General features: G+C 49.4%; 1 protein-coding gene across 2 annotated transcripts in view; it reads left to right on the top strand.

Annotated features, from left to right (window-relative positions):
- CLIC5 (chloride intracellular channel 5) overlaps positions 1–22,266 on the top strand; it is a gene marked incomplete at both ends in the record, with an annotated part of 127,377 nt that overhangs the window by 81,973 nt on the left and 23,138 nt on the right. For both annotated transcript variants that reach the window (XM_080700267.1, XM_080700266.1), the window contains 3 exons: positions 7,247–7,356; positions 13,121–13,246; positions 15,166–15,272. In XM_080700267.1, coding sequence (XP_080556393.1) covers positions 7,301–7,356; positions 13,121–13,246; positions 15,166–15,272 — 289 coding nt within the window. The remainder of the gene's footprint in view (positions 1–7,246; positions 7,357–13,120; positions 13,247–15,165; positions 15,273–22,266) is intronic.

Raw genomic sequence — 22,266 nt, 5'->3', positions numbered from 1 at the left:
GAATGCAGAGGGGAAATGGATTCATGATCAAAAGTAGAACTAATTTCCATAGGACTGGAGATAACAAATAAATATGTCAAGAGAAGAAAGCAAAAATTTTGACAGTGGCCTAGTTAAATGGAAAACTTGTTTCCCCCATTAAAACCAGGGTTCTCCCTGGGTGAGTTAAGTGAGAACACCTCTTCTTCAAATTAAAACCACATGGGAAGGAGTCCTGTTTATTCCAGGCTCTGGATCTGTATCATTTTTGGGTTTCCTGTGCTCGGGTATATTTCTGAAGTCGAAGAATTCCCGCTTTCAACTTTCCTGATTCAAACATTGAGAGCTGTAATTGGGTCTGAAGAACAGCATGGCAGTTCCTTAAATATCTGGGCCAAAGGTTCCCGGATGTTGAGAGAACGCAGAATCTTCCACTAGGCTTCAAGAGCAAACTGCCAGGGGCCTGTCCCAGACCTGACCCCAGTGTTTGCTCTGGGCCCCAGTCCTCATCTTTGAATTCTGTACTACTTGAAAGAAATGTTTGCTTGGAGAACTTTGCTCTGCACAGGAGCTCCGTGACTCCAGGAGAACAGATATATGTATGCCCAGGATTGTACCAACAGCCTACCAGACATGAGTCTATTTCCCCAGCCTCCTTCATGGTGCATGATTGGCTGCCAGCCTCCAGGAGGCGGTAGCATGCGCGTGCCCAGGATTGTGCCAACAGCCAACCAGACATGAGTCTGTTTCTCCAGCCTCCTTCATGGTACATGATTGGCTGAATCTGTGGTCATGACAAAAGCTGTAAACTTATACATTGACTACCAGGCGTTTTATGCATATTATTATCCAGTGGTGTCATGTAACCATGCATTCTTCTTTACTTCTCTCTTGCTTGACTTGAGCTTGGGGTAACGGGTATGTTTATAGGTCCAGAAGCCAGAGCTATTACTGCCATGGGGAGGATAATTGTGCTCAGGACCGGATGAGCTCTCCAGAGGGCATCACGCATAAAGAGGAAGAGTGGTGAGCCCTGAGGGCAAAGGACGGGGTGTCAGCAAATGAATGAATGAGAGGACCGCATACAGGACCCACTGCAAAACTTGTGGGACCCAGTTTGAAATGAAAACAAGGGATCCTTTGTTCCAACCTTAAGAATTCCAAGACAGCAATAGCAGAGTATGAAGCCAAGTCCCCAGCCCTTCTGAGCACAGGCTCCTGTGACCACCTGGATCACTCACCCATGAACTAGTACTAGGGAGGCTGCAGAGGACTGAGTTTTATAATGAAGGTTATTCAGAATATGCCGTGACTGAGGAGACATCAGGTAGGAGGAAGACACAAATAAAAAACAGGAAAAAAATTACCCAGCTCAGAAAGAATAATTTAGAAGAAGTTGTTCACAGCAGAATGGGGGAGAGATTTTAAACACATTCAGAGGGCTGGGGAAGGGGGCTGGAGGGGCCAGGCTGTGGCTGAGCTGGAAAGGGCGGTTCATGTGGGTGGATGGGAGACACTGGGAACAGATGGCCGCAGGCCCTGAGAGCCGGAGGCCACCACAGAGGGGCTGGGGTTCTGTGGCATCACACAGCTGGTCAGAGGCAGTCAGGAGCCCAAAGTCAGACCAGGCCGGTTACTCAGGGTCAAAGGAACCATGGACCGTACTCTCTTATTCAGAGGCATAATCTAGGAACTCTCTGGGTGTGGCGCCTACAAGTTCCATTGAGAGGGAAATGTACAATTTCAGTTGTTCATAAAACCATCTGGTGAGTGTAATGTTGAAACTGAGTCAGGGGGTTGCAAAGGAGGTAAACACCAGCCAAGTTATTAAAGGCCTCTTTAATCAACTGGCACCTTCGGGTGAGATCTGCCGACTGTGGGAGAAGGGACTGATGCCCAAGCAGCAGAGCCACGTGGTCAGCAGAATCACGGTCGGCGGGCAGAGTCACTTGGTCAGAGAAGAGGTACAAATATTTATAGCAGGGGCTCTTGGGGTGGAGTTAGCAGCATGGGAATTCAGATTCTCTCATGACATCCGGAGTCTCACGGTACCTGGAGTCTGTCTCGCAATATCTGGAGTCTCGCGACACCTGGAGTCTCACGATATCTCTGACATCCGGGGTTCAGCCTCCAGTCCCTGCTGCATGGTCTCGTGAGGGAAGGGAGGGACCTATCAGTGAGCTAAGGTGCTGGTGACAGGTCCCAGATTAGTGGGTCTTCTAGTTCAGGTAATATTTTTAAATTCACTAAGGGTGTGTGCTACTTAACTTTCTGTTTCTACCCGGCTAGGCCACGGTACTCAGATATTTGATCAAACAGTATTCCAGATGTTTCTAGGAAAGTAGTTTTTGGGGGGAAGAAAGAAACTAAGATTTGAATTGGTGGGAAAACACAGATTCCCCCATAACATGGATGGGCCTAACAAAACAAAGACTGACCTCCTCCTCAGAAGAGGAGGAAATTCAACTATAGCCTTTCTCTGGGTCTTCAGCCTGCTGGTCTACCTGCGCATGCTGAGGTCTCCCAGACTTAGAACTGTGTGACTGACTCCTTAACCTCCTTTCTCTCTCTTTCTCTAAACTCCCTCCCCATATCTATAGAGATATATAGATATAGCATGCACACATATATTTGTACCCATCAGGATGTGCCTATGTTACTATCTATGTAGATATAATAGTGTGTGTGTGTGTGTGTGTGTGTGTGTGTGTGTGTGTGTGTGTGTGTTCTATTTGGAGAACCCTGAGTAACATGTCTGGAACTCTTCCTATCCCCTTGTACTGGCGGCTGTCTGCGGAGAGGTGATTTGGCCTTCAGGTTCAGCTTTAGACACAGGCTAAAGATCCCTGAAGCCACAAACGGGTCATCTTCCCTGAATGAGTGTCCCTAGCGAGTTCTGGCTGCTGAGAAGAGAAAAGCCAGTTTCTTCCAGGGCCAACCTTCCTGTCCTGATGCGGACCACAAACCTCCAAGACATGTCCCTGCTAATGGAAGCATTATTAACCACATTGTTGGAAAGACAGACCACTTGGTATTTTTTTTTCTTAGTCACAATAAGAAATATTGACTTACACTAATAAAAGAAAATAGTTACTATATGTATAGATGAACAAAACAATTAGCCAGGCATGGTGGCATACATCTGTAATCCTAGTACTTGGGAGGCTGAAAAAGGAGAATCGTAGGTTCAAGGCCAACTTAGCAACTTAGTGAAGCTCTGTTTCAAAATAAGAAAAATTCTAAAGGGCTGAGGTATAGAAATCTCAGAAGTAGAATGCTCCTGGGTTCAATCCACATGCCACAGCAAACAAACAAACAAACAAACAAACAAACAAACAAAGCAACCCCTCTTCCATGCGCTATGAATCAGATTAAAGATGAGTCATTTCATGTTCAGGAGCCTCTTGATTTGGCTGTGGCTGTCTCCCCGTAAGGTGACAGTTTAGCGTTGCAGAGAGCTAGGAATCAGGAATTGGGGTGTAAACTTCAATTCTGCATGGGTCCAGGCTGTGCAGTATGGGGGTGAGTCACTGAATCTTTCTGGGCCTTCAACTTACAGGGGTATGGTGGCCCTGGCCCCCGCAGGCTGCAGGGCAGCTTTGGCTTCTGCGTTGACAGGACAATGGAAGCCAAGGGGACCTTGGTGGGTGACTCCTCTGCTGTCCTTACACCTGCCGAGGACCCCCTAGCCCAGCCACCCACAGCAAAGGAGCCTCTTCTCCCTGCAGCGATCCCACAGTGCTCTCTCCTGAGAAAGCCTAGCTCCACGCTTCCTTTAAAAGAGAAGTGTGAAGGAGTCCTCTCTGTTCTGCCCGAGCGTTGGCTCAAGGGTGCCTGGGAGCTCAGAGGCAGTAAACCGACCACTGGCGCATCCAACGTGCCTAAATAGCACCTGCTTTGCTCTAGATATCCCTTCTTGGGTCCTCCTGGGACAATGTTCTCTCCTCTGGACAATCATTAGTTTCCTGCTCGTGTTTGGATGGAGTCCGACCTCTATGCACCTGGTCTGTTCACGGGTTGTCTTAAACCAACAGTTGTCCATTCTTGTTGATGGACTTCCGGGTCCCCAAGCGGCCTTCAGGGGTTCTGAGAGGTCACAGCTCTTAGAAACAGACTCTAGAGAAGCTGCAAATAAAACTTTGTGAAATTGAAAGCAGCTTGGCAAGGCAATTTACTTCTGCAGAAGAGTGTGCAGCCGAAAGGGCGGTCTGCTCCGTCTTCAGCCCTAATGTGATCCCGCCCCTTGCCCTGATTGGTGAGGGCTTGGGTTCAGGACTCTGCGTGATTGGGTGCTCGCTAAGACAGACAGAAATTCTGAAATCAAGTCTCAGCAAAGAAAGTTTAAAGTACCACTCTGCATTGCTCGGCTTACTTCTCTGACAGGTGGGAGTTTGGAAAGAAATTTTTAACACCTGGAAGACTCAGGTCAACCAGAGACCATATGAGCTGAGATGGCTGATTTTCTGGATGATGCAGGAAGTGTAATATACAGTTAGAAAACACAGAAGACGAATGCCTAAGCTACAGTTACAAAATGAAAGAAGCACACCTCTGTGTAATCTTGCTACTTGGATAAAAAGATTATTTTTAGTCGGGCGTGGTGGCGCACACTTGTAATCCCCGCGCTTGGGAGGTGGAGACGGGAGGATCGCGCTGGTTCGGAGCCAGTCTCGCTGGCTAAGAGACCCTGTTTTCAAATAGCACAGCACTAAGCAGTTGGTGAAAATGTAGGGAATGTGAGAGACACACTCCCTACTTTTCTGGTACCACTAAGCACATGCACCAGGGAAAGTGTGTGTGAACAACTGGAGACCATCACCTCTCTACGCAGGTCACACGGTCTTGCGGCCACCCGTTGCCTGGCCTGGCCCTCAGGTTGGAGTCCAGCAGGGCAGTTAGAGGCCGCGGCTCCAGACAGACCCCCGGGGTTCCATCCTGCCCCACCACGGTGGGAGCTTGGCCAGGCACAGCACCTCTCTGTGCCGCCTTCTCTGCGCCTACAAGGGTTGGTAGAGCCCCATGTCACAGGTTTCTCAGTAGGAATCAAAGAGCTAACAATATATGTTATCATATTTTATAATACATTTTATGATATTTAAATTATGTATATTTTATTAATAAATCCCTTAAGACGATGCCTCACAACATAATATTTGTTGTTATTATTAACATGATTATCACATGAGTTTTTGTTCAGCTTGACATCTATTGTTTTGATGCCAGAGAGGCCAGCGGCTTTATTTACAGCACTAAAGTCATTCTTAAAACAACTGAATCTGGATTAAATAAAACAGAAGATGCTATTTCCCCTTATCGTGGGCATCTGCGCAGCCCTCCCTAAGTACTATTTTATGCCTTCACTGGTGCATTGGAATTACACATCACAGTGAGGTTCAAATAATACTGACACACGTGCACACCGCACTTGGTGTGTTTCCCCCCCGGATCCCACGCCCTCTTAATGTACACATTAGCACATTAGTGAGATCGGTAGTGATGGCCTCATCTATGGACATAGCGTGATTTGAATGGTTTCCTTCATGGGTTCCCCTTCCCCTCCCCACTTCCCTTCCCTACCCGCCTTCCGTTATTCTACTGGCCTCTCTCCTCATTTATGTAAGTTGCTTCTGTCTCCTTCTTTATCTGTAGCTCCCACAGATGAGAGAAAACACAACTCTTGACATTCTGAGACGGACTGAAATCAGATAGAATAATATTCTCTACTTCTACCCATTTTCCCGCAAGATGACGTAATTGCTCTTCTTGATGGTTGAGTAAAGTTCCATTGTGTGTACAGATCACACATTTTCTTTATCTTTTCATCTGGGGATGGACACCTAGGTTGGTTTCTTAATTCCGCTGTTGAAAATTATGTTGCTATAAGCATAGGTGTGCATGTATCGCTGAAGTATTCTGATTTTCTTTGGGAAAGAGACCAAGGAGTGGTGTAGCCGGCTCATCTGATGATTCTCTCCCCAGACTTTTGAGAAATCTTGGTCTCCACAGTAGTTGTATAATTCATAATCCCACCGAGAGCATATAAGAGCTTTTATTTTCCTATATCCTCGTCGAGAATTCTATTTTGCCGGTTCCTTTTTCAATTCCTTTTTCCTCTGATCACCACCATCACCACCATCAGAGGAAAAGCAGATCACAGCATGTGGCTGTGGCTTTGGGTTGTTTTTTTTTCCCCTTCCTAAATCCCCCACGTTTTCCTTACATTACCTCTGGCACTGGGGGACATCTCCTTTGTCAAGTATCATACAGGACCAAAGACCCAAGTCTGTCAAGAACACTGGCTTCTTGGCAACCTCCCAGGGAGCTGGCAGGGTCAGCTCGCCTGTGTGCTGAGCTGTGATACAGCCTAGCCTCCAGAGGTGCCTGTGGGGACCTTGGGCCTGCAGGCAGGCCGCTCCTTACACTGGCTCTCAGCACTGGGTCTGTTTCTAGCTCTGGAGAAAAGTTAAACCTGAATAGGCGGGAGGGCTCTTGGGGTAGTTAAGAAGGAGATAAAGGGACTGTAATTTCATAGCAATTACCCACAACGCACACCGTCACAGGCTCCTGCGTCCCATCGTAAACTTAAGCCTCTGTTGGGAGCGAGTGGCAGAGCAGAAATAAGCCCAGGATTAGACACTAATGTGTAAAAGAAGGTACCGCTACTGCTCATCTGAATGCACAGCAGAAGAGGGAGAGAATGTGTTGAGCTTTGGTAATGCTCTTCTTTTCTCCCTCTTTAAAAACCTATTTCTTGGTGAGCCCCTATCCTCGGATACTGGCATGATGCTTAACGGCTGTATGAGGAAGCCCAGGGTCTGCACTATCCTGGCCCTCCCTGCCAGAGGAGTACCCTGCCCGGCCACTAGATGGCGCCAAGGCTCCCGGGGGCGCTCACCTCAGAGACTAGCATGAGTGGGCAAGTTCTTACTCTGGCACCATGTTGAGAGCCAAACAAGCACACAACAGAAAGAAATACAGGGACCCATTTCCAAACCTTTTTTTGTCTGTTCATGTGTCTGCATGAAAGAAATTCTTTATAAATTGCTGAAGCCGGCTTCAAACCTCCTATTTCAGCGTCCCAAGCACTGGGATTATAAGCATGTGCCCAGATATCAGAAAAAAAAAAAAAAAAAAAAAAAAGGACTCATACAAAGCCACTGGCTGTGAGGCTAGGCTGGGCTGTGGTTCCCCTTACCAGTGTCTGGTGCCGTAACCCGGTGTCCCTTGCTGCTCGCAGACACACCAACCTCTGCCTCTCTCTTTTCAGGCTGGGATCGACGGGGAAAGCATCGGCAACTGTCCGTTCTCGCAGCGTCTCTTTATGATCCTGTGGCTGAAAGGAGTTGTGTTCAATGTCACCACGGTGGACCTGAAAAGGTAAAGGACACTGGATTCATCAGGAATTCTGTGTAGTTGCAAAGAACAGAGTTTCCCATGAGGGATGTCAATAGCTTCCCGTGGCTCCCAGCAGCCCCCTGTGCACACCTTATCGTCCAGAGCTGCGTCTCTGATCCACACTGACTTTCAGATTGCCGGAGCCAGTGCCTCCCTTGGGGCCGAGCACCTTGCTGGCCTGATTAGCAAGATGTGATTAGCAAGAAAGGACAGAATAGAGCCTGGGCGTGGTGTTGCACACTTGTAATCCTTGGGAGGCTGAGACAGGAGGATCATAGGTTTGTGGCCAGCTTCAGCAATTTAGTGAGGTCCTCTGCCACTTAGTGAGACTCTGATTTAAAAATTTAAAAAAAAAATTTTTTTAATGAGGCTGGGGATATAGTTCAGAGGTAGAATGCCTCTGGGTTCAGTCCCCAGTACCACAGTAAGTAAATAAAATAAAATGACAGAATGGACATTATATCTGCAACCAAGAGTGTCAGGTACAAAAATAGGAAGAGACAACCATAAATATTGGGACCTGAGAGGACTTGAGGGGTGACAGTCCACATCTCCAGGGGCTGGGGAGGCAGGTCATTTCCCCCGTCATGTTCCTATCCCTTGAAGTCCTGAGGGTGAGAGTCCTGGCGTATGGGACTAGTGTTCTGCGTGCAAAGTGCAGTTTAGTGTCCGTTGGAAATGCCAGGCATCGTCCAGTGTCAGGAGCCACAGTCTTCACGGTGGCAGATGTGATCTGCCTCCCCTCTCCCGCCTCAGCTGCCCTCTGAGCGTGGAATGGCTGCAACTCCCTGCCCAGGGTCTAGCCTCCACCCCACCTTCTTCCCTGGAGAGGTTGGCCCATCCTCCCTGCCATCTCTATGTGGATGATCCTAACCCGGAGCCCTTCTCTCCTTTATGTGTCTTAATCGGGATATCCCACATGTCCCTTTAAAATCCATACATCTATAATTCTATCTGTTGATCCTTTTCCTCCTCTCTTGTTTCTTCCTGGATTCCTTGTTCTCGCATCTTCTAGACACTGGGTAGTCGGCAGCTCCTTTCTCTTGCCCCTCCATCATAGCCAAGTCCAAAAAATTCTTCCATGGTCCTGTCTTTTACCTACATACTCTCTCTTCAATTCTTCAAAGTCCACACCTGGTTCAGGGCTCAACACTCCTGGCCTCACTCTTTTATTGTTGTCCTCCTCCTCTTCTCCTCTTTCTTCTTTCCTTCTTCTTCCTCTTCTCCTCCTCCTCCTCCTTCTCTTCCATTCACTTCCTCTTTCTCTTTTTCTCTTCCTCTTCCTCCCCATCTCTCTCTCCCCTCTAATACCGTAGATTATCCCAACCTTATTCCACCTAAACGTAGTGCTGACCCTGCTGCTCCGAAGCCTCCTCTGCTGCCCCATGTGAGGAGCGGATGCCCTCAGTGCTCTCTTTGACCCGTCTACCTTCTGCGGTCTCACCTGACCCGTCTCACCTGACCCGTCTACCTTCTGCTGCTCTTATTCCCGGAAGCTGCAGCCTCCGGCTACGGTGCTTTCTCCACCCAAGCAGGTTCCTTCCTCTTCATCCCTAGAGACACAGACTGTGAGTCCTCCCACCTCAGCACCCTCGGAGCACACCTACCAACCCGCCTCCCTCAAAGCTCTCTCGTGCCTCTCCGTTGTCTAGGTTGCGTGCAACATTAGCTAGTATTTTACCCAGTCTCTCATCTTAATGCTTTACAATGGATGAGTGCTTTCCCATTTAAAAAGAAATCACATGATATATAATCCTGTGAAGGAGACCCGGGTTATCCATTTTATACAAGGAAACTGGGGTACGCACACTTAAGTGACTTGCCTTAGCCCACCTAGACTCTGGAGCAGTGCTAAGAAAATCTCGGTGTTCTTGGCTTAAATATTATGCTCCGCAAAACACATGACTTACGAAGTTTGGGTTGTCTTTCAAATGAGACCATATATCCACAGACAGGCAGGCACCATGGTTTTGGGGTTTTTTGGTTTTTTTTATTTGCTTTTATTTTTGTTTTGTAGTACTGAGGATTTGATCCAATCCACCTCTGAGCTATACCTCCAGCCCTTTATTTATTTATTTATTTATTTATTTATTTATTTATTTATTTATTTATTTATTGGAACAGGGTTTTGCTCTGTTATTGAGAGTCTTGCTAAGTTGCTGAAGCTGGTCTTGAATCTATGATCCTATCACAGCCTCCCAAGTACTGAGATTTCAGGCACGTGCCACCACGCCCGCTGGGGACGGTGTGGTGTTTTAAGGTTTTTTTGTGTATCCTCCATAGCAACTGGCTTTGAGTAAGCACCAAACTCATATCTGTCGAATAAATGAATATGTGCCTACCCTGCAATTAGTGCTGAGTCAGCTAAAGAGAGCAGGAGACTTCCACACAGCTGGAAAGAACAGTTTTCCTTCAATGAAGAGGCAGAGTTCTTTAGATTATCATCTGTTAGAGGAGGTCTGTGTGTTGGGCTACAGGTCAGAATAGGGAAGAGACCCACCCTAGCGTATCTGGTCCTGCCAGCACCCCTTTGAGGTAGGGTGATACAGATGATACTATTGGTTGAGTATTGTTGCTCCAGTTCTGTAGACAATAAAGTATTCTTAGGCCCATATATGATTACATATTAATTTTTAAGAAAAGTGATCTCACATCCCAGTGCCACTTGTTGGCTGAGTGACCTCACCTCAGGCTTTTCTGAGCCTCATTTGTACAATGGATGTTTCTCCATCTGTACAATATGAGTTTCTTCATTTGTACAATGGATGTAAAAATCGTGCCTTCGTCATCACCAGGAGAGTTGTGAAGACGTAGTAAGGTGGGTCCTGCGGCGTCCCTGCTGGGTTCTTGCAAGGACTCTTGGAGGTCGGGTAGGCTTAACATTGTCTCTGCCCTCATGAAGCCATAATCTAGACAGGAGAAAAAAACCAACACACGTTCAATAACCCACAAATTATTACATAATTAGCATGTTGTGTTAATTATAATATATGCAATTAGCAGTTTGCAATTAAATGCTAATTATGTCATCTCAACTATGAATGCTCAAGGAGGTCCATAAAGGAGAGGGACGCCTAACTAGCGTCCCCTTGGCGATGCAGCCACAGACCACACTTCCCATGGTGTCACACCCCAGTGGCCATGGCCCTCGTGTCCCAAGGGGGGAAAATAAAACATCCCAGGACTTCCCGTAGCGCTGCTGCTGCTGACCGTGCTAGAAACACGGGGGGCAAGAAAAGAATGTCCTCTCATTGTCTAAAAGGAGGGACACACACAGAGTAAACACAGCCACGCAGTAAATGAGATTTGAAAAATATTTTCGGTCCTAACTGTCCGCGTTCCAAGCGTGGCAGAATGCAGCGGAGCCGGCGGCCTGTAGGGGAGCCGCCACGGCTGGCCACAGGGAGTAGCACCCTAATTGAAATTCCTCTGGTCCCCTCCCCAACTGACTACGCCAGGAATTTATTTCATTACAGACGCCTCTGCCCTTGTTTACCTTGCCACAGTCCCTCCTTCTAGTGTTTCTACCTCAGCTCCCCAGAGGGCACGTTTAGGGTGACTCTCCTGGTCCAGCCCCGGCTGGGGATGCCTCTGCCACTGCCCTCCTTCCGCTGCCTCCTCCTCCTTCCTCTTGGTGCAGACCAGTCCCTTCCCACCTCACCGCATCGGCCAACCCCCCTTCACTCCATCCTGAGACCACCTGGCGGAATCACAGAAGCTCAGGGTTGACACGCACAAGGCCCAGCCTGTGTCCAACTGTGCTGTCCTCGCCTGATAATTTAGGATTTTGGCATCTTCCCCTCCCCAGAAGGGAAAAATGTCCTGCTGCTCTGTTATCTTAAGGTCTTTTCTTTTTTTCTTTCTTTTTTTTTTTTTTTCTTTTCGGTACTGGGGATGGTACCCAGGACATTCTACCTCTAAGCTACACTCCTAGTAGCTGAGGCTGGCCATGGGAACCGCGATCCTCCTATCTCAGCTTCCCAAATGCTGAGACCCTGTTTCCAAATAAAGAATAAAAATTAGGGCTGGGGGTGTAGCTTGGAGGTAGAATGCCCCTGGGTTCCGTCCCCAGAACTGCAAAACAAAAACCCAGGGGCATTCTACCTCTGAGGTACACCTCCAGCCCTGTGTTTTATTCTTTATTTTGAAACACGGTTTCACTTAGTAGTAGTTCACTAAGTAGTAGCTGAGGCTGTCCGCTACCCTTGATCCTCCTGTCCCAGCCTCCCGAATGCTGGGATTACAAGCGTGCGCCACCATGCCCGGCTAGATAATCTATTTTCTAAATAAATACATCTTCTGTTTTTAACGGAACTCACTTCAATAGAGCACTTGCCTTACTAATGTTACTTCCTTCTATAGAAAGCTTTGTGGGGCCCAGTCGGATAAGAATAATAAACAGCAAAATCCGTCCCAAAGAAGAGAGTGACCTTCCTGGCGTGCCTGCAGAATCATGGGTCAAACACTTAAAAAAATTAAGATAGCTGGGCGTGGTGACTCACGCTTGTAATCCCAGTACTTGGGAGGATGAGACAGAAGGAGAGTGGTTCACGGCCAGACCCAGCTACTTAGTGAGGCCCTCTGCAACTTTGTGAAATTCTATTTCAAAATAAACAATAAAAATTAGGGCTAAGGGTGTAGCTTGGAAGTAGCAGTGCCACAAAAATAAATAAATAAATAAATAAATAAATAAATAAATAAATAAATAAAAGGCTAGAGGGTAACCCCGAGGTAGAATGCCCCAAGTTCAACCACTAGTACCAAAACAAACATAAAACGTTAGCAATACAAAGCTTTCTTAAATGCAATATCACTTAATAGCTTTATTTTCAGTCTGACAGTTTGCTTGTTTCCATGGATACCCGAAGGCAGCATCAGGGGCTCCCTGTAGGCTGAAAGAGTATTTGGTTGAGTCTGGCCAAAGTTTGGAAATATGTGGAGTGGATTTCTGTGGGAGTATTCGGTGAAGGCATGTGTGTGTGTGTGTGCGTGTGTGTGTGTGCACAAGTGTGCATGTGTGCGTGCGTGTGTGTGCGTGTGTGCGCGCGCGTGTGTGTGCGTGTCCATGTGTGAGTGTGCGCATGTATGTGCGTGTGTCTGTGTGTGCACGTGTGCATGTGCGTGTGTGCATGTGCATGCATGTATGCGTGCCTGTGTGCCTCTGTGTGTGTGTGTGTGTGTGTGTGTGTGTGTGTGTGTGTGGTACTGGGGATGGAACCCAGGGGCAGTCTACTGAGCTACACCCCAGCCCTATTTTTGATTCTTTACTTTGAAACAGAGTCTCACTGAGTTGCAAAGGGCCTCACTAAGTAGCTGAGGCTGGCTGTGAACCCACGACCCTCCTGTCTCAGCCTCCCGAATGCTGGGATTACATGTATGCGCCACCACGCCCGGCTGGTGAAGGCATTTTTAAAAGCAAAGCCCAGCCTCTTCCTTGGTCATTAAAGCTAGTAACTGACTTAGACAGTGTCCCGGATTCCCTGCACCTTCCTAGCAGTGGTGGACTCCGTCTTGCCTGGGCCCCTCTCTCCCGCCCTGACTTCCTCTGACAGACTCCCTGGATCACGCCACACGCCCTGGGCCTTCTCCAGCCTCCCTGCCCCTCGCTCCACACCCCGCACCATAGATCTGTTCCTGCCGAAGGCCTGTGGGATTGCACAGAGTCTAATTCACAGTAAATCCTCGTTTCCCCGGAACAGGAAGCTGCTGGGTGTCCCTCAACAGCTGAATCTCGCTCTCTCCACAGAAAGCCGGCCGACCTGCACAACCTCGCCCCTGGCACCCACCCGCCCTTCCTGACCTTCAACGGGGACGTGAAGACCGATGTCAACAAGATTGAGGAGTTCCTGGAGGAGACCTTGGCCCCAGAAAAGTAATGGGCTGCTTCTTTCTGGTGCTAAGGAAAGGGGGAAGGCAGGTTTCCTAAGGAGACGCCTCAATCTGGAGCAGGGAGCCCTCTCCTCAAAGAAAGAGTGGGGGATGGTCCCCCAACGGGGGGCCAATCTTAGGACGGCCCCACCCAATTCTCTGTCCACTAGATACCGCTGTGAAGGTCTTGGTGGCAAATGCTCATAATCCCAGTACTTGGAAGGCTGAGACAGGAGGATTGAAGGTTTGAGGTCAGCCTCAGCTATTTAGTGAGGCCCTTTGCAACTCAGGGAGACCCTGTTTCCAAATAAAGAATAAAAATTAGGGCTGGGGGTGTAGCTTGGAGGTAGAATGCCCCTGGGTTCCATCCCCAGACCTGCAAAACAAAAACAAAAACAAAAAAACAAAAAAGAAAGAAGGAAGAAAGAAAGAAAGGAAGGAAGGAAGGAAGGAAGGAAGGAAGGAAGGAAGGAAGGAAGGAAGGAAGGAAGGAGAAAAGAAAAGTATCAGAGAGGAGGTAAGGTGAGAGGTGAAGTCTCTTAGGAGGAGCCAGTGGTGGAAGTCCAGGCAGGACAGAATGGATTTCTGGGCCCCATCAGTGGTAGTAAAATGGGGGAGAGAGTAGAAAGGCCGCAGGACCTACTTAGGAGGTAAAATAAGTGGGGTTAAACTACTGAAAATTACCACCTTACATTATTTTATTTCATTAATTCTTTTTGTAATATCAGGGATGGAACCCAGGGCCTAGCCCGTGCTGCTGGCAGTCTACCACTGAGCTACCCCTCCAGCCCTTTTTAGTTTTTATTCTGAGACAAAGTCTTGCTTTCTTTCCCAAGCTGGCCTCGAACTCACGATCCTCCTGCCTCAGCCTCCTAAGTAGGTGGGATTTCGGGTGTGCACCGCCGTGCCTGGCCTACCTAGCATTTGTTTTGAAGGTGTTTTTAATTTTCAGCTCGTAGAGCTTTCCCCGTGTTTATGGATTTCCATATAAGTAAGCTTACCTAATCTAGTCTCAAGGCCGACCATCTTAAGCCCAATTTATGTATTCTGTCTTCAGAATGGAAATGAAGAGCTAGACCACCACAAATCTACCTGAGACCCGGAAAGAAGGACTGAAAGCACACACATTCTGCCAAAGGGGCCTGGCAGATCCCTCGTTTATTTATTTATTTATTTTTGTGGTACTGGGGATGGCGCCCAGGGGCATTCTACCTCCATGCTACACCCCCAGTCCTATTTTTTAGTCTTTTTATTTTTATTTTTTGAAATAGGGTCTCACTGAGTTGCAAAGGGCCTCACTTAAGTAGCTGAGGCTGTCCGCAAACCCCGATCCTCCGGTCTCAGCCTCCCGAATGCTGGGATTACAAGTGTGCACCGCCACCAAGCCAGACTCCTCACTTATTACTGCACATAAATAAGGAGCAGGCGAGGGCATTTCAGAAGTAGAGAGTGGGCATTCAACTTAGAGGCCTCAGCCTAAGGTGCCAGGCATCTCCTTGCTCTGGGCAGCTGGGGTCAAGGTAGCCGGGCTGGCAGGGGTCACAGGTATTTTATGTGGATGCAGGAAACGTTGGGCGTCCTACCTGGTATAGAGGCAGCCAAGCCCTTACGATGAGTCTTTTTACTGGTGCATCCTCACTGGTCCCAGGAAAAAGACACAGCCCGAGATGGCTGAGTGTCACCCTGTGTCCAGCTCAACAGACTGTCTCGCCGTAGGAAACTCTCAGAGCCTCGTCAACCCCTGATTTCCTTTACTGTGAACAGGGGCTGTGTGCCCACCTCCCTACAGGATGGCTGTTAAAAACCAAATAGACGGATAGATCCCATCAGAAAGAGGAGCCCTGCTTCCTGTGATGGGGATGGATCACTCTGAAAGGAGCTCCAGACCCCACCGACTCACGGAACACCTGTCTTCCTTTCTAGGTACCCCAAACTGGCCGCGAAACACCGGGAGTCCAACACGGCAGGCATCGACATCTTTGCCAAGTTCTCTGCCTACATCAAAAACACCAAGCAGCAAAACAATGCGGGTGAGTGGCCCCCTTCCACCACAGCCCCTGGCAGGGTCTTTCCTGCCCGGGCACCTGCTGTCTGCTCAGGGATGTGTCTCAGGCCGGGGAAGCATCTGGAATCAGTGAGACTTGCGTGCCTTGACACGCAGTGCTGGCGGTGATGGATCCCGCTGTCTCGCTTGTGCAGGGAAAGGGGCCTGAGGGCCTCACTGATGGAGCCCTTGACTCTGCCATTGGATACAGAGCCCCGCACCCGATTCTCCTGTGGTCCTTCTCAGCAGGGTCTGAGCCCCTTGTTTAAGCTCACAATACTCAGTTTCTCATTCAGCATCGTCCTCTAAGGAGGACGATGTGTTAGGCCAGTGTTAGGCCTTCTGAGGACAGGGAGGAAGGGTGAGCGAGCTTCCAAGGTCACAGGATGGGATGATGGGCGGATCCACAGAGCCCGGCACAGAACATCCTGCATGCGCAACCAGGCTGCTTGCACCAGGAGTTCCAGGAACTCGGAGGAGGAGCTGGTGTCTCTGAGTGCCGGGGAGACGCAGCGAGGACCCCCAGCCACGCAGCGCAGGCGCGAGGGAAGTAGACACCTCGCCACAGCAATGGGGACACAGCTGTGCCCAGCCCGGAGCTGGATTCTGGGGCTTCGAAGAAGGACATTTTCCCTGTCTTCTGCGCCTGCCTGGCCAGTGTGGGAGGAAGCTCGGAGTCATAGAAGTTCACAGAAGATAACCAGATGTGGATAATGGCTTGGTCCGCTGGAAAGAGCCCAGAGATGGATCAACTGCAGGGTGAAAGGAAAATATTTCCCGCTGGAGGCGATCGGATCAAGATGAATTGTGCTAAGGTCCTTTGAGAAAGCGCCTCAAAGCCGTTTCAACTGGGTCACAAAGACTCGGGGGTCAGGTGTGGTGGTGCACACCTGTAATCCCCATACTTGGGAGGTCAACACTGGAGTATCTCAGGCTTGAGGCCAGTGTGCAGTAGCTTAGTGAGATTCTTTCTCTTTCTTTCTTTCTTTCTTTCTTTCTTTCTTTCTTTCTTTCTTTCTTTCTTTCTTTCTTTCTTTCTGGATCTGGGGATGGAACCCAGGGGCATTTGACCTCCGAGCTACACCCCCTGCCCTATTTTTTTTTTATTCTTTATTTTGAGACAGGGTCTTACTAAGTTGCGGAGGGCCTCACTAAGTAGCTGAGGCTGTCCATGAACCGTGATCCTCTAGTCTCAGCCTCCTGAATGCTGGGATTACAAGCGTGCGCCACCATGCCTGCTGAGACTCTGTTTTGAAAGAAAAATTAAAATAGAGACCAGGGTTTAGCCCAGAGGTAGAATGCCCCTGGGTTTGATCTCCTGGATTCGGTGTGGTCCGTAAATACAATGACTCTCCTCCTCATGAGGAGACACGGGGGTTCAGGGATTCCAGGGGAAAGGAGGGAGAGATGGAGCGATATAGCCACAAGCCCCGGACACTTGACTTTCCAGAAGCCGGAGAGGCAAGGGGGCGGCTGCCACTGCCTGCTTTTGGACCCATCCTCCAGGCTTGGGGGCTCTCGCTGTGGAAAAATCTCGCTGTGGTGGTACTCGGTTGGGGCGGCATCCCCAAGGGCACTGACGCAGGCCCGCGAAGCTATGGTGGGGGAGAACAGTTATGGCGTCTCTCCTGGCTGAGGACCACGGAGGGGCTAGCGGGGACTAGCAAGGACACCGCTGGCTCTTGGAGTGTCTCATCTGTGTCCTTCACACCTGCCGGAGTGCCTGGAGAAAGTCTCCTGGCTGTTTAGGTTGTGAGTGGTATTTACACGGCATTCGGATGAACCCTTCTCTCGTCCCCAAGGTTACAGCGACAGTCATCAAGGACATGTGTGCCAGGGTCCCACAGCCTGCTCACCCTGCTGCCCGGCTATCCTGCTCAGCCACGTGACAGAGGCCAGCAACGGCCTGTGCCTCCCTTCAGCAGAGCCAGGGCCTTCATCTCTAGCATCTTCTTCCCTCTCTCTGTCTCTGTCTCTGTCTCTGTCTCTGTCTCTGTCTCTGTCTCTCTCTCTCTGCAAGCATCACGCTCTGTGAAACATGCCTCACACCCTGTCTGTTCCTTGCGCCCTCTCTGAGATGCCGGCCCAGGGCACAGGGATGCCCTGCATCCCAGGATGGGCAGCAGATGTAGAAGCTCTAACCCTAACCCGTCTTTCTTTGGACCCCCCACTTGCTCTGCTGGAGCGTCAGATTGGCTCTAGGGTTTCTCTCTTCCCTGGAGGGGTTTCTTCTACACCTTGCTTAGCCTGTTTCCCTCCACTCTCTGTACCCTCCTAACCTCTTAATCTAGTCTTCTCTCTCTTACATTTTGCATTTCTGACCCTCAAACTGCCATCAGAAAAGAATCCTAAAAGCCTCTGCCAAATCTCTAGGTTTCCACGAAACTGAAACTTGCGATCATATCAGCCGAGGATGTTTTATTTTTCACAGTCTCTTTCTGTATGCTGCAGTCCTATCGTTTCTCATGCTTTATGTCCTGTTCTGTATATATTTCAAGTTCTAGGCAATTACCAAATGGATCGAGTGCCCATCTTGAATCCTGTATTCTAACGAACTAATTCAAACGTCCCTATTTTAAATTTCTTCCAGTCTTATCATGTTTCCTTCAGATACAGTTGACATTCCTGCCCAGAATTACCATTCTTGTGTTTGGTAAGAGGCTCGCGGCCTCCTGTGATTTCTTTCTGGCTGGCGAGGAAGTGGGCCCTTGTGTGCATCCCGCCAAGACCAGAACCCACCGTTTCTCCTTCCGGGGCACCTTAGCATCCCCCCGCCTTCGTCCATCTGCACATGCGCACTTCTGGGGAACCCTTTAATTGCCCCTGCTAAAAGAGTCACGATGCAAGTCTCTGTGTATTGATCTGTCGTATTGATAAACGTTTCCGCGTATCATCTGCCATCTTGGGCTTACACATCCCAGGCTCCTCAGGCCTCCTGGACCACAAATCTCTCTCCTGAATGTGTTTTCTCACCTTTAATGGCTCGAGGCGTCCAAGGCTTCCTTTGAATTCTCTCCTCTCTCCGCCCTTCAAGTCCGCTTTCCTCTTATTAACACTCTGTGTTGCTCTGTCTTGGGGGTCTCCTCTCCAGGTTAAATTTATACTCCGCTTATTTCAGAAGGCTTTATGGCGCCTCACGGGGGAAGCGTGCAACCCAGCACCACTAGAAGGAGGTGCGAAAGAAAAATAAAAGGAAGGCTGTAAAATGGATCGGAGGGGCTGACCAGGACCCCAGCCGAAGGACCTGACACCCCCAGGCCACCAGGGTGCTCCAGCTCCCAAGCAGACGACGCCACCGGGGTCCCCGCTCAGCAGCCAGCTCAGTTGCTCTTCCCCATAAAAGCCAAAAACAAACCAAGCTCCGTGAAGCGTAGCGAGTATTCCTGACTTACACCGCAGGCCCAGAGCGCTCTGATTGCCTTCCTGAGCCTGGACTTCTGGGCTACGGGCTGTGAGCTCCTTCCCCGCAGGCTCGGTCCGCCATCTCTCTGTTCCCGGTCTGTGTTCTCTCCATACCCCCAAACTACTGCTTCTTTTCGTCCCCATCTTTCCTCGAAGACCCAGGAGACCTTGCTGAAGCCCAAGCTGCAAGTTACCTATTCTCCTGCTGCCCCCCGCCCATCCTGTGGGACGTGTCTCTTGTGATGAGGTCTGGAAAGCTCCCGCACGGTTGGCAAAGGTGCATCTTCTCCCTCCTCCGAAGGTTGCCCGAGCTCTACTTTCTGGAACGCTCTGTGAGCGCCTAGCCTTCCTCTCTCAAATACTCATGGTAGCTGGGCCTGGTGGCAGATTCCTGTTATCCCAGTACTCGGGAGGCCGAGACAAGAGGATCACAGGTTCCAGGCGGCCTCAGCAGTGTAGTGAGACTCAGCAACTTAGTGAAACTCTCGGATTCAAAATAAAAAATACAGAGGTCTGGAGAAGTAGCTCCTGGATTCAATTCCCAGTAAAACACACACACACACACACACACACACACACACACACACACACACACAATTAATTAATTAAAATACTCATCTTAAAAAGTGCTTCCATCTTTCTAAATAAAGTACTAGAAACCCTCCTCATGCCCAAGATGCGCTGTCTGCAGGGCTGCGCCTCTGCATCCGACAGAGAGTGGAGGACCACGCCTCTCCACCGTCTCCTCTGTCAGTCACCACCATAGTAGCCACATTTCCCTCGGTGTGGAAAAATCGGATATCTACCAATCATCTTCATGGGAAAATAAAAAAGTGAGCCAGGCAGGGTGGCGCACACCTGTAATCCTTATACTAGGGAGTCAGGGACAAGAGGATTGCAGGTTCGAGGCCAGCCTCCACAACTTAGCAAGGCCCTGTTTCAAAATAAAAATAAGCCGGGCGTGGTGGCGCTTACTTGTAATCCCTAAGCTTGGGAGGCGGAGACAGGAGGATCGCGCAGGTTCAAAGCCAGCCTTGCTGGCTTAAGAGACCCTGTTTCCAAATAAAAATATAAAATTGGTCTGGGAGTATAGCCCAGAGGTAGAAGGGTTTCCAGGAACCCCAGTACCACCAATAAATAAATAAATAAATAACTTAAAAAAATAAAAAATATAAGGGCTGAGGATACAGGGGTATAACATAGAGATAGAACACCCCTATGTTCAATCTCTAGTACCACACACACACACACACACACATACACACACACACACACACACACACATACACACACACACACACACACACACAATGTGATAAGTAGCTACCGTCCCAGAAAATCCAGGACACAGGGCCCCAAATAAAAACCACATGGCTGGTTAGAGCCGAGCCCTCTGCTGCCCCTTCCTCTCCAATCTACACTCACACTGACCACCGCGGTGGAGGGCAGGCAGGTACATTGCTGCTCCTGATACTAGGTAATTTGCTGCTTAGGTCCCTGAGTAGTCGCGGTTCTGTTTCAAAATAAGGGCCCGGGCTTCATCCTTCCCAAGGCCTGAGTCAGTGGCTCCAGTTCCTGGGACCTGGAACCCAGCAACGTGCATTTCCAGCCTCCTTCTGAGAAAACTGAGGACCACAGACACATGGCCCAGAACTCGTGTCTCCTCCCTCAGCCGGACCTTCTTCTACACCCCAGCGGCCAAAGCTCCCCCTTCCCATCATGCACCCCTCACTCCCAAAAGGAAACCTTCAAACCAGAGATTAACCTCTGAAGTTACTTGCTAAGCAAGATTGCCCTCCCTTGGTAGGTAAAGAATGGAGGTTTATGGACTTCACTTGATATGAAGTTTACAGTTCAGTTTTTAGAATGAGCTGCCAACCAAAGACATGCGTGTGCCATCCCCAAAGGAGAGAAAAGGAGGTTGAGCCTGTGGAGGGAGGAAAGGTCTATCCTAAGGTGGCATCCATTGTAAGCTGCTGCTGCTTGAAATACCACGAAGAAACAACGACACACTTGCCTAGACAACAAGTGCCTTCGCTTGGACTCTAATATCCTGATTGGAAGGCACAGCCCCATTGCAGATATATCAAAAGTGTGGAAAAAATTTACATCTTTGACTCCAGGTAGCAATCCCTACAGTCTTCCCTGGGTCTAACATTTCATTTCTTCAATGAAGCTGACCAGTGAAATGTCAGCCCCTTCCTTCTGCTTGAACTCGAGCTCCTCTGTTGGAAAGGGGTGGGGGGCGTCTATAGACTCCATTTATACTAAGGCACCCACTCTGGCCTCTGGCTGGAAACAGGCGGCTCTTACCTCTTGGACCAGGGGCTGGCAAACTTTTCCTGCAAAGGATCAGACAGGAATGCCTTGAACTTTGCAGGCTTCTTAGCTCTGCTCAACTGTTGCGGCTCAGCCCTGGATAACACATACACAAACAAGTACCGCTGTGTCCCGGTAAACCTCATCTGTGGGCATCGAAATGGGAGCTTCACGTCGGTTCACGTGTCACAAAATAGTTTTCTTCTTTTGACCCTTTTGCAACTACCCGAAAATGGAAACACCATTCTTAGCTTGAGGACAGCGTCAAGTAGGCAGTGATGTGTAAATCCCAGGTTACGGGTGTCACCTGTAATATAGAATTTCTTATAATAATGCCTTCTCTGGGAGCACTGTCATTGCTTAAATGTATTTACACGTATAAAGCACGTAGCCCCGGCACGCAGTAGGCACCAGTATGTGATAGCTATTGCTGTGGCTGCAGTTAATTTTTACCAATCCTCCTTGGAGTACTCTGTCTCCAGGAGTTGCCCTGAGCCGGCTAGGTTTCCCCGTAGCTTGGAGGCAGGTGCTGCCCTCTTCTGGATGTCAGAGGAATCGGCTCAGGGAAGGCTAATCAAGGAGGCCTGAGGGTTTCCAAGCGTCTGCAGACAGGACGCAGTTATACTCAAGTTCCGAGAGAAGCCAGGTCTCCTCCAGGGCTCAAAGCCACTTTCCATTAGCTCTTCCCTGCACCCACGAGGCTCAGGCATGCCCGCTGGCCCAGGGGACAGTGGCTGTGGGGAGCGCCGCCCCCAACCACCCCTTTCTCCCTTCCTTTCCCACTTCTACCACCCGCAGTCTTTATATTTATGAACTTCCTTTATCTAAAAGAAAAAAAAGTGTTTTAAAGGATCCCAGCAGCCTGGGAGGGCTGTCAGCCCAGAACTAATGAGCCCCTAGTACCAAAGACCCCAGGCCCCTTCCCCTACAGCGGCCTGAAAGCTGCTGCTGCTGGGAGTGAGGTGGGGGGCAGCGGGGTGGGGCATTCTTCCCAGATAGCCAGGATGTGGTGAGTCATGTTTAAAAGAGAATGTGTGTATTTATTATACAAAGCCACTTCAATAGCAAGACGCTTGCTAAATGTCCCCCCCGCCCACATCACTGTGTGCCCCTCTGCTGGGCTGGCCTCTCTGGGGAAGGCTGGGCCCCCACTCCCTTGTCCAGTAGGAATGGGAGCTACCACCAGTGTCCCTGGAGTGTCAGGGCTTCGAGTCTATTCTATGAGAAACACCCAAGCCGGGGATGGTGGTGCACGCTTG

Source organism: Muscardinus avellanarius, assembly GCF_963383645.1.
Source record: "Muscardinus avellanarius genome assembly, chromosome: 8".
NCBI lineage: Eukaryota > Metazoa > Chordata > Mammalia > Rodentia > Gliridae > Muscardinus > Muscardinus avellanarius.
The sequence above is the reverse complement of the archived record's forward strand: the minus strand, read 5'-3'. Positions and strand labels throughout refer to the sequence as shown.